The sequence below is a fragment of the Centroberyx affinis genome, unplaced genomic scaffold (genome assembly GCF_046629955.1).
Source record: "Centroberyx affinis isolate AG114_WGS23_722 - 3 ecotype Tasmania unplaced genomic scaffold, CSIRO-AGI_Caff_v1 ptg000776l_1, whole genome shotgun sequence".
Lineage (NCBI taxonomy): Eukaryota > Metazoa > Chordata > Actinopteri > Beryciformes > Berycidae > Centroberyx > Centroberyx affinis.
In genome coordinates this window covers 113,956-126,374 of record NW_027279384.1, presented here as the reverse complement: position 1 = coordinate 126,374, position 12,419 = coordinate 113,956, and the positions used below count along the sequence as shown (strand labels likewise).

General features: G+C 42.0%; 1 protein-coding gene across 1 annotated transcript in view; it reads right to left on the bottom strand.

The window, feature by feature from the left end:
* Positions 1-3,075: 3,075 nt before the first annotated feature.
* LOC139644712 (protein turtle homolog B-like) overlaps positions 3,076-12,419 on the bottom strand; it is a 105,608-nt gene continuing 96,264 nt past the window's right edge. The window contains exons 18-20 of the mRNA XM_071520171.1: positions 9,003-10,628; positions 4,773-4,900; positions 3,076-3,290 (exon numbers count right to left, since the gene is read on the bottom strand). Of these exons, the coding sequence (XP_071376272.1) occupies positions 3,076-3,290; positions 4,773-4,900; positions 9,003-10,628 (1,969 nt within the window). The remainder of the gene's footprint in view (positions 3,291-4,772; positions 4,901-9,002; positions 10,629-12,419) is intronic.

Below are 12,419 nucleotides of genomic sequence, written 5' to 3'. Positions count from 1 at the left end.
ATTATTTCTGTGTGTGATCCACAGAAAGACCTTGACTAAAAGTATATGAAGAAAGTTCAGACAGATTTTGGAGAAAGTATAGAAACTATGAAACTTTTGTGTACATTTACTGTGGAAATAGCCTTTAATCTTTCCTAAACAACCAGCTAAATTTAGTCACATAAAGGTGGTTTATCACAGAAGACTATGTTGGAGTTGCAGCTGCGACATTGGTCAAAACCACAATGCCAGAAACACTTCTGTCAAACAAAATTAAGATAAAACACAAAAACTTCCCATCACCACTTGCATCCCTATGGGCGATATCAGTCCCAACACACCTCAGCGGAGCACTGACACTGTCATGTCTTATTAGGAGCCCAAGATATGTTGATATCTACGAGTGAATACACCTTCATCTGTAGAAAATTGAGCACCTTTTGAAAGAGAAAAAACAGCAACAAAAACTTGTTGTGTTACAGTATACACATATCCTTTGTTGATTTAAAATGTGTTTTGATCTACAGCATGTCTATTGTGTGATATATTAGAACTTCTGATGTTATGGCACTTCCCTTGCCTTACCAATAAAAAATTTGGATGTTTTTAGCCCCTTATTATCCACATTTCCTTGTCATTTAGACATATTAGGCATATTTGATCATCAGAATCACTGGAATCTCTGCTTTCAAATACTAAATTTGAGTAAGATGTAAACAAAATTGATTGTACCAGTGGAATTTATATGGTCAGACACAACAAAACCCATTGGCTCACTGTGTGTAGCCTTGTTATGCCAGATACTGAGGGAGGAGTGTCTAGATATGCCTCTCAACATTGCCATTTTAAATGACGAGCACACGAAGAGACAAAAGATCAAGGCTATGAATATAGAAAATGGCCATAAAGGCAGTTACTTCCACACACACTCAGACACACGCACACACACCCAAAATAGAAATAGAAATAAAAAAAATAGACAAAAGTGAAGCAGGCAACCAACCAGAAGTTCCATTAAGGCCATACAAAGCCGTTGTTTTGTTTAACAAATTAGGCCATTCCATATTTATGAAAAAAATACTATCATATACTATGGCACAAAATCCTATCCTCCACTCTATGTGGTTGTGGTTTCATTGATTTAAAGAAAATCCAGTGTTTTTGGCATTACTATAGTTCTTTCTGAATAGGATTCGGAGCCCTCTAGACTACCTGTAGTACAAGAACCGGACCAGAAGATAAAAAGGGACAGACACAAATACTACGGCGATGGGCAAGATTTTGCTCCAGTGCAAACCTTCCTTAGATGAGAAAAGCTAAAGACAAAGCCGAAGAGAAGCTGGAGCAATCGTGTGACTTTATGTTGTCATGGTTAAGGTCAAAACGAAATGGAATCTGTAACCGATTACTGGTTACCTGCTTTAAATTGTAATCAGTAATGTAATCCACTGGATTACAGGATTAGTGAAGGTCAGTGACATATTACTTTCAGTTAGTCTTCCAGAGCTTTGCCATCAAAATCCATACAAAGACACACACCGCTATAATCATTCTCTACCACCATTATAAATCCGTAATTCAATATGTGTAAAATAAGGTTTGTATTCAGAATGTCACAATCAAAAGACCTTTTCCTCTTAAACAACATTTCCCCGTAATCCAACTAACAATTACCCGTTTCTGGAAACATCTGTAATCTGATTACCGCTTTTCTCCGTGCCTATATATGATTAGTTACAAGAAAGTGTAATCTGGAATTGTCAGCTCCTGGTGAAACCCTGTGTGGTTCACTGTTCTACCCCAATATTGGCTAAATAATTCTTTCTGCACTTTCTCAAAATACAGTTGATCAAGGAGATGTTTCTGTTTGACAGACATTCCCAGATCCTGATCATTTATAACAGAGTAGTTTAAAATGTGTTTCTATCGACAGGCTTTTCATTGTACCAGTGTTATTAAAATTGAATGAACTCAAAGTAATAATACGTATGACAAATTAGAATTACATATATGAATGGATGACTACAACACATTGCAAGTAAAGTAGAGTACAATGATGACTGAAAAGATGAGAAAGGCTAGTTTTGTTCTGCTGGCTGATCCTGGTGGTTGTGTGGTCTCGTGTCCTGTGCTCTGAGGTATACTTGGTAGGAAGTGAGAACACCCATATTTGTGAGGCGAGTTTCTCGGCAGATAGAGACGTTGCTGGCGGAGTGGAGCCGGTGGAAGGTGCTGTAAACTGAGACCCACAGGGCTTCATGGGGGATTGGCTCAGCACAAGAAACAAGACCCGAGCCTGCACAAGCCTTTCAAACGAAAACCATAATACTGTAGTATGAAAATGAGATAAAAAAAAAACAATACAAAAAATAAACACAAACTGGTTAAGACAGGAGTTGCTAATGAAGTATTGCCTCTTTTTCGAATAAATCTTTTTGCACTGGAGTAAAACTTTAGAAACCTCTGGCAGCTATCATTTTGATTTAAATTGCTAGAAATCTACAGAAAATGTTAAAAGGAAATACTATTCGATTTAAGCATACACATATGATATTCTTATGCCCCTGGCCATTCCAATCAGTAGTTGTAATAATAAATATTTTTGAGATACAAATCCAGGAACCAGGACTCTAATCTATGACGTACTTCCAATTTGAACAAAAAATGTTTGTCTGAGCTTTTATACTGAAATAAGTGTATTTCATAGTAATGCACATTTGTACTGTTTGGTCTCAGAAAATATTCCCTCATACCCAAAGACTGATTGTGGGTTCTGTTACAGTCACTCTATGCATCTTTTCCAATTCTCAGAGTACATTGCTCAGCACTTTTGTATGGCACCACAGACTAAGGGTTGATGCAAACTCTTCGCTCTTGTGTCTGGCTATTCGATACATGGCAGAACATTCACTACTGCAGACTGAACTGTCCAAGGGCATATCTGTAACATATCTGAATGCTGAATGTATTCCCCTTTAATGATAGGAAATTGCTAGCATCGTCAATCGAGAGTGTTGTTTGTTCCAAGTGGGATGTAGCGAGTGGCATTTTGGAGTGGGGCCTATTGCGTGTATGTGACCTTGTCCTGAAGGGCTTTCAGAGGAGGGTGGCATGGTCCAGGTCTATGTTGTCCATGCTGGCCAAAATAGCCTTCTGGTCCTCCTGGGGCGGGCGGCGGTACAGCAGAGCGGAAAAGCGGGCGTACGGGTCATGGAGGATGGGCCGTTTCTTCTTCTTGCGGAGGTAGAGAGCTTCTTCGGGCTGGAGTACCTGAGAGGTGTAGGCCTGCTGGGTCTGAGAGGTGGAGACACCTGGGGGAGGGAGGGCAAGAGGCAGGTCAAGGTCTGAGGCTGCTGGGTCAGGAAATGAGTGTAAGCAAGAAATGAGTGGCTGCTATTGGATGGGCAACGGACTGGTGGACATTCAGAGCAAAAGAGGAGACCACTGTCAGAAAACAGAGGAGTGAATTCAAAGCAAAACTGTATTAATTGAAGCTTTGGAGGATTTCAGACAGAGCAGTGGATTTACTACCTGCTGCTCATTTTCACTGATTTCAACATTGCTCTAATGTCACTGCGCAACACAGCATGGACAGGAAGGCTTTGTGCTCACAGGATGCAGAGCTGCACGTCATTCCCTGTATTCCAAAAAAAACAGGGGCAGAGCCTTTTTCCTGCAGGGCCCTGTGGGAAAAACTTGCTGCCAAATGGATACTGTCTCAGTATTTAAAAGCAGACTGAAGACGCATTTAACGTTAACAATCTACCTTACTACAACTCCTACAGTACCTTACCATCCATTTGTTTCTCTTCATTTTCTTCCCTGCACTCATTTACTCTTTATAAATGAGAGACTGCAAGCAAGACTGCAGCTTAAAACTGTGATGCTCCTGTTCTGTATTGTTTTTCTTTCTTGTTTTATGTGTCTCTATGTTGTCCTAATAAATGTTGTCCTTTGTCCTAATAAAAGATGTAGTATGTGACCAAAAGTAACTATTTGGCTTCTAAGCCAATTTATAAACAGTTACTTTCCAAAACAATTTTGGGATGAAGATACCGACTATCCTTTAAAAAGAAACATGATTTGTTTCAGTTTTGTGCTGTAGGTATCACTTTATTCAAAAAGTGTCTATATCTTATTTTGTAAAACAAAACTCATCAAACGAACTGCTTTTTCTTGTTGGCATTTTTGCCTTTATTGTTGACAGTGATGAGAAACAGGAAAGATGGGGATGACATACGACAAAAGTCCTGAGCCGGATTTGTACCCAGGATGTTGCGGTTACATGGTACACGCCCCATTTCTTTTAGAACACCACATCTTAAAAATATCTTTTCAGATTTATATGCAATTCCCTACATCTGTTCCTTTTCTATTTCATTTTCATCATTTAGTGCACCTCTTAGGAGTTCATGACTGATGAATCACCAGTAGTGGCTGCTCTGGGACCTGAGACCACCAACACTACTTCCATTTTGAAAACCTTGTATAAAAACCATAGAACATCATTATCCAAACCGGAGATATTGTTGGAGATTGGCTGTTCCTTAACTTCTATGTAGATGTGTGTTCACACTTATAAAAGTCCAATACCTGTGCAAGTGATACTACTACTAATTTCAAAAACGTTGCAAATGATACTACCACTAATAACTGTTATACACCCCACGCATTATAACTTTCAAGGCAGCTATTCAGTAAATAAGCAACTTCAGATGTCATGATGCGGCAAGTTTTGAAATACTGTATATCACTGTCTAAAAAGTGAGAACTGAGATCACCAGGGTTCACACCTGTTTTCTTTCTGGTCTTGGAGTTATTGTTGTTCACTGTCATCTTCTTGGCCTTTTTAATACGTTGGTATCTCAGTGCATCAATCCTCTCAGACCCCGAAAGGGCACTCTGCGCACCTCGACGTTTTCTGGATAGAGAGAAGAGAGAGGGAAAAACAGGTAACTCCAGGCTACACACCGTCAGCGGACCCCTATCTAACAATGGAGCGCCACCAAGTCCAAGACCCAAACCACCTCAGCACAGCACTGCTCGTGCTAAGCTGAGAGGTGCAGCACATTGCCAAAGGATCAATGTGAGACACCTCAGGAGCTGCAGTCTGAAGTCCAGCAACAGATTTTCTCAAAAGATTGAAAAACAGTGTGATTAGGTCTACTATTAGCACAACCTTGTGAGTCATCTGGATTTAGCAAGTATTAAGCTTGGATTTACGAACATGATGTTTCACGATGAGTTTGCAAAATCCAGATGCTGTGTTAAGTTACTTCTAGCATTGTGCAACTTGAAAGTTTGTTGTCCTTCAGGGTTATCAGCTATAATTAATCATAAATTTCCATACTAATTATGTGATATTTTGCTCAAATTGATCCTAACAATTTTAATCCAAAGAGAAGTAAAGTATCACATGATTTTTGAAACCATCCATTCACCTCATAATGTAGCGCACAAGGTTAAGACAGTGGTCAATGTTATCCAGTACATACAGTATATAACAATATTTGCACTGCTGGCTTCAGAGGAAAATTCTCAAAAAATGAGAATATTTTGAATAAAGAGTAAACAAAATTTGGCTATTTATGACAGTTATACTTAACCGCATAGCAGATTGGATTTTTCTTTTAAAACTGAATCTCTGAAAATAACAGATGCAAATGTTTTCGTGGTGTGGAGTGTATATTTCTCAGCTGCTCATGATAGCGTCTGCAGACCTCCTTCCCATTCACGGAGGCACATATGACATGGCAGCCCACAGATTCTGCCACAAACACACACTGGGTTCTCTCAAGGCACAGAAAACAAATAGCATTACAGAGAGGCCATCTTCCCACCGCGGCTGCAGAGAGAAACCGAAGGTTGTTAGTAGAGGGGGAGAATCACAGCTGAGCAACAAAGCATCATCGATATGTATTCATAGACATGGATACTGTCTACAATGGGCTTCACCATGCTGACAGGGGGAGAGATGGCGGGAGGGGAAAATGACTACTCGGGAACAGTCACATAATGAAAAATAAGCCAAAAAAAAGCGAAGCACTAGGACAACAAATGTAACAAGAGTTTATCCATATAATTGTTTCTTTTTTTGAAACGGAAGAGCAATATTTAGCGATGGCATGCATGGCAGTTTGCACATGGAACACGACTTTAAAGGGGAATACATTCAAAAGCACTTCAAAGGGCAGTTCACTCAAAAATAAGGGGGTCCTCAGCCCGCCTCCATGCCCTCCCCTCTGCATGCCCTTGGCAAAATCTTTGTTCCTCAGGGTAAAAAGAAGTGCGTCAGCAGTTTTGGCAGGACACTTGCTTCACATGGCAGTGAGAACTGTTCTGCAGTCCAAACTTACAAGTGCAATTGTGAACTTAGGTGTTTTGCTCCATGCTCTATACAGATGCTCTATACAGTGGATTAAGGCAATGTGTCCACCAGGAATCTCTTTTTTTTTATCTAGTAGGGCTTTACAGATATATATGGGAAGTGCGGGTCATGGCTCCCGCTGTTGCTATGAGACTGTTGAAAAAAGTCCAGTGCTGTTCTGCTAAAAGTTTAAATATTTTTAACCTCTTGGAATTGGTGCTCTGAGATCTAAAAACATGCTAAGCTTTCAGCACTGTCGGGAACATGCAATAGTGTGTCTGCTCAATTGTAAATGAGAAAAAGAAGCCAGAGCTGTAAAGGACAGTTCCCAGTGGACACACAGCCAAAGGTGAGTTCATAACGCCAATCTTAAAAAATATTTCTGGGATATAGGGGTCCAAAATATTTTCAATTGGTGCCGTATAACATAAGCATCTGTAAATTATAAATGGCAGAATGTGTCACGCTTGAGAAGAATGCTAAGAGTGTTTTTAAGTAAAGTAAAATTCGAGACAGCTAACCTAAATCTATATAGACAACCCATTTCATAAATAAACTGAACACTACACCTTGTAATAATCTTCAACAGTCAATAAAATATTTACAGGTTATCAAATGTTATCGCATTATCACTGGCAAACACACAACCTAGGTGTGGCATTATCTCTAGACTAAGTGATATCACTGACTATGGTTATATGGAGACTACCAGTGGATTACCTCTTGAGTTCTTGTGTGCAGCTGTTTACATGGCTGCAGCATTTAGTTGGTGTATACTTCACTTTTTGGCCATGCACAGTTGTCGTCCTTTGCTTTTACGCTAAACGTTAGCCTGAAAAGCATGACGGTGGCACTGAGGCCTGTGTATTAGAGGGAAAAAGGTCTTTGTACAGCACACTACTCACATCAAATTGTAACAACATTCATTTAAATACAGCATCTTTCATTCTTTACTCATTTTAACAGGTGTTTATGTGTCTACCATCTACAGTGTTCTTCATTTGCTGAACTAAATGCGAACCAGGTACCTCAATCACATAAAAATTTCAGCTAGGTTGAGGCTGATTAGGTTACTGTAGTCTAGTTGAAGCGTTTATACGAGGTTGTTTCATTTGAGGCTCGACCAATCCTACCCTAATCCTAAATCTTACCAAGTTGCATGTGAATGTGGTCAGTTAGCAAACCACTCAAGCATGAAATCATGTTGGTGATACCTCCCTGACCTAATCTGTTATCTACAAGATGGCTGGATATGCATACCAGTCAGAATGCATACTGTACTAAAGACTGCAGAACTCAAAATGCATAGCCACTTTGAGAAAAGGGAAAAAAGGAAATAACTGAAATGAACTACAAGGTTGACTGAAGGAAGGAACAAACTAAACAAAGTAAGACTCAAAGTCTTGTATTCCCCTTTAAAGGACGAGGTGATCAAAAAAGTCCCACCTGCTAACCCCCCCCTTTCAGACATGGATCCAACCCTTACCTATTGTGGTGTAGAGGACCTGGTCACAACAACGCTGCCCAGATAGCTGAGATCAATCAAAAACAAAGCAGGTAAGACTCCAGGAGCCATCAAGAACCACCATACTGCCCCTAATTCATAATGATGGAGACATTGCATTACATGAGAAGCGGACAGGCCCTGTGACACACTTTGCCCAACAACCTTCCCTTGGTAGTCAGACCTGGGGGTGTCCCTGGGGGCAATTGAAGGGGTTGGGGAAAGGAAGGTTAGGGGGGTAGGGAGGTAAGGTGGGGAAAGGTCTGGAAGGGTTGAAGGTTGGGGAGAATTGGTCATGCAGTCAGGTTACTAAGGACGAGGATGGGCCGCAGGGCCTGCCGAGATGAACTCTCCTTAAAGCATCCCTCTGCATGATAAAGGCATCTTCAAAGGCTTGGAAATAGACATAACAATGAGTGTTTTGTCTGGGGAATCAATTGGATGCATATTATGGGATTCCTCCTGTTAGGTGAAAGCAGGGTAAAGCATGATACAGATGGAAAAACAGGGATCCTGTGGTGATGTCTCGCTGATTCCCAGGCTTTTAGGGGCTTGTGCCGAACAAACTATACAGCGCACTGGAAATGGTATTTTTTCTTCAAAGATGTACTGTAGCCCCAAAAGGTCTGATATGTAATCTGTGAAGCAAATGCATTTTCTTGTCAAGTCACAGAGGATTTGTTCCACAATATCTATTTTTTTTGTTCTTCTTACTGAAATATGCAGTGTATTTTTCAAGGTGATAATTTTGGAACAATGCTTCACAGATTCAATGGATGAATACTTCTAACTTGATGTCTGACATGAAAAGCAGCATTGACTGAATTTTAAACTCCCAAAGCTCATCAAATGAATCAATACAACAAAATGGTATTGTAAATTATGACCTTAAAATTCTTTGACCTTCAATCTTGCACATAGGTTTTCTATTTTGCACTTTACAATAAAGTGTTAACAAAATTAAATGAGGCTTTAAACTACAAACTAAATTACAGAACTAATTTGCCATAGAGGTGATTTTTTAATTTCAAAGATGGATATTAGAGAGCCCTTTGGTAACTCAAATGTCAGAGCAACTTGACACGTCAAAGCATTATGGGCTGGGGCAGATGACTCAAATGGTATCCCTCTCTGGAAGCCTAGTGCACCTACCCTGAAGCTGATAACTGGGGTGGAGAGGGCTCAGATGGAAGGATCTCCTCCTCAGTCCTCCTCTGAGATGGCATCTGCCCAAAAATGTTGCTGCTTTCCATGGGGGGTGACGGGGACTGGGACGGGTAGCTGGTTGCAGAGGTTGCAAAGGCCATGTGGGAGCGGTAGCTGGGACTTGCTCTCCTGCTACCCTGGCCTTGGGCAGGTGAGGAGGAGGGAGAAGATCTCCTTGAGAAGCTGGCTGTGGAAGGAGGGAGGAGGCTAATCTCAGACATCTCCGGAGGTATGGGAGGGTGGACAATGCTGGGACGAGGCCGGGGACGCACTACAATCTCTGGGGAGCCCTCATGGGAAGTAAGGGGGCTTTGGGTGAGGGGTGAGAGTCGAGAGGGTTGGAGGACCACCTGATGCATGCCAGAATCCATCCTACGAGCCTGTCTGGGACTGAAACGAGGGGCGGTTTCGAACCATCGAGTGTCCAGGCTACTGAATGTGCTAGGGACTATGTGGGCCATTGGATCGGTGTAAGGCAAAACTGGCATACCCATACCGTGGCTTGTGTGTCTTAGCTGCCCTAGATGTGCCTCTTGCATAGCTAAATGCTTGGCTGGGGAGCCATGAGGCTTGGCCTTGCTGGGAGACTTTCTTGAGTGGCTCTTTGGGGCCTCCAGTGGCAGAACAGCTGGGTAGGTGGGCATTGGGAGGGAGGAGGGCTGGAAAGCACTGAGGGGAAGAACATGAGGTGGAGGAGGATAGGGGGAGTCGTGGCGGAGATGCAAAGGGTGATGTGGTGGGAAAATGAAGTGGGGCCCCTCCAGACTTGCAAACGTGAAATCCAGTCCCTGCCAAATCTCCGGAGAACGAGAGGAAGAGGTGAGTGTCAGAGGAAGGGGGAAGCCAGAGACAGCATACTGTTGGATATCACCCTCCCCCATCTCTTCAGGAATCATGGGGTGACCAAAGGGACCTTCAGCAAGGTATGGAGGGGAGGACATGACAGAGCTGAGTGGGCTGGTATCAGGCATGTAGAAAGGAGGTGGGGGATCATGATCCCCAGGGGCGCCTAGGTAGCCATAGAAAGCCCTGTGATGGAGAGAGCCTCGGATTTGCCCTGTGGCCTGGAGCCGACTGCTCTCCATGATGGTCATACCTTCCAAGGGCCTCTGGAAGCGAGGGCTGTAGGCTGGAGGCTGCAGGTAGGACTCCTGACTGGAGATGGGGGAAATCTGGTGAGGCCGAAGGGTGGCCATAACTGGGGGCAAAGGCCTGGGATCATCATTCTCTTCGTCTGACTGCCGGAATTCAGGATAGAGGTCTGATTCTTCCACAAAGGGGAAGCCCTCGATTCGCCGGGGCTTAACAGACATTTCTGCCTCAGTGGGGTCCATGACAAAGCGTCCATCTGGGCCTCGGCTGATGAGTTCGATGGGTGTTGTGGCTTCAGCTTCGTGCTTGGAGATGCTGTACTTCTTGCTAATTATTGCTCTTTTGGTCTTCTTGTATAAAGACAATTCCTCCTTCTTCCCTGGACTTGGGGGCATCTTTTTGCGCTGGCCATCTTCAGATGATTCTGACGGGGTTGCCTTTGAACGAATGCTCTCTGGACTCACCTTTCCTGAAGATGACCTATGGAAAAGAATACAAGAGACATAAACATTCAATCCAGTCTTATCTGAGTCAAATAGCCACCTGCTTAAGTTGATACCAACATCCAAGCATCTCACAACTACCACGGAATTACCATGGAAATCAGCTTGATAACTAACAATTCATGAGAGACTCTGGATGATATTGTATTTTAGCCTGACATTCTTCATCTCAAAACTTCCTTAATGTTTTCAATGTTAGCATCTCTTAAACAAAACATTACTTTTTTGTTGTGAATAAAATTTGTATGGTATTTGAGGACAGCATGGGAAATATAGGTTTTTAAGCAGAATGTGTTGCAGCAGCATATGTACCACTGATTGAAGGAGCATAGTCTTGGCATAGACAGAAGGCCCAATTATGAAGAGTAATAACTCCTTGGGATACAAGGTAAACAGTCTGTGCAGTCCCCTGCTTATTTACTTCACTAAAATTCATTGTTATAGGAATTCAGAGTGCATTGTTGGTAAATTATTTTGACACAAATGATACTATTATTCCATTGTATGCTGTGATTGATTGTGGCCAGTCACAAACTTTGGTTAACAGTACTAGAATGTAGAATGTTAGAATGTAGAACAGTAGAATGTTTTGGCTGCAGCACACCTTATCCTTTCATTTACCTTGTCTTTTTTATATACTCCAAAGGGCAGGATTTTAAGACCACATATCCAAACCCACAAAACCGATGGTGTGAAAGGGGCACCTCATAATGCATTTAATACCAACACAAGGCAGAACCAAGCAGGAGTAAGATACACATCATGTGCCACATTTATGCCTCACTCTTATGCCACCAGGTTGATAACTTCACCTGGAGACATAGTTGAAGACTGTGATTTAATAGATTGCAAAGGCAGAGGTCTGGTCAGACGAGACTCAGATCTGTGGGAATCCCCTACATACTCTCAAAACATGCACAATTCCGTTGTCAACAGGCAGGAAAAAAAAGACAAAAACAAACTGTACTGTAAATACACACAGAATTAGGATGTGTGTTTTCCTATGTTTGTGCATTTACACTGACAACAAAACAATTATTTTGAGGGTGGACTGATGGCTAGAGATCATGTCTATAAGACCCTGTCCATCATATGCTTAAGCACAGATTCATCTCCTCGATTCCTCTTTGCTCTTCAGTAAGCCCATCTAGGGCTCCTTCAGGGAACAAGGCTTTTACTCTTACTACTGTGAATTATGTCAACGTTTTTGGTCTATCTGTCTGTCTGTGAATATATCTATGACTGTTAATTCCCTTTGGTTCTGTTTAGTTGGTACATTCGACACATAGCTATGGGGGTTGAAGCATCATTCCCCTTGCAGATCTGGCAGTGAAAAAGGAGAAAATATTGTTGCACCCCTATGTCCACAATGAGAGGACAGCATGCATCATACTGGGGACCATTACATCCAAACAGCAGAACTTCACAAATGTATTTGGTGGAGCTCAGTTAGTTGTATAAGGAATATAAACAATGCCCTTGAGGTGGCAGCGTGTCTTTTTGAGTGGAGCATATACATTTCAGGTAGCTTGGTTCCTTTCCTGTAAGCCTTGGAGATTTTAGTGGACGATTTAGTGGGAGAGATACTGTCTGGATAATGCCTGACTGGGTTAGCAAAGCACACAGAGCTAGTTCTATGAGTGGACAGCCTGTGTTTGTACATATAGTCTCTTCACTGCTAAGAGGCAAACAGATGGAATAAGAAAGGCCGGTAACTACTAGGACATGCTTAGTACTTTGGGCGAATACATTAGGTTACAACGTAAAG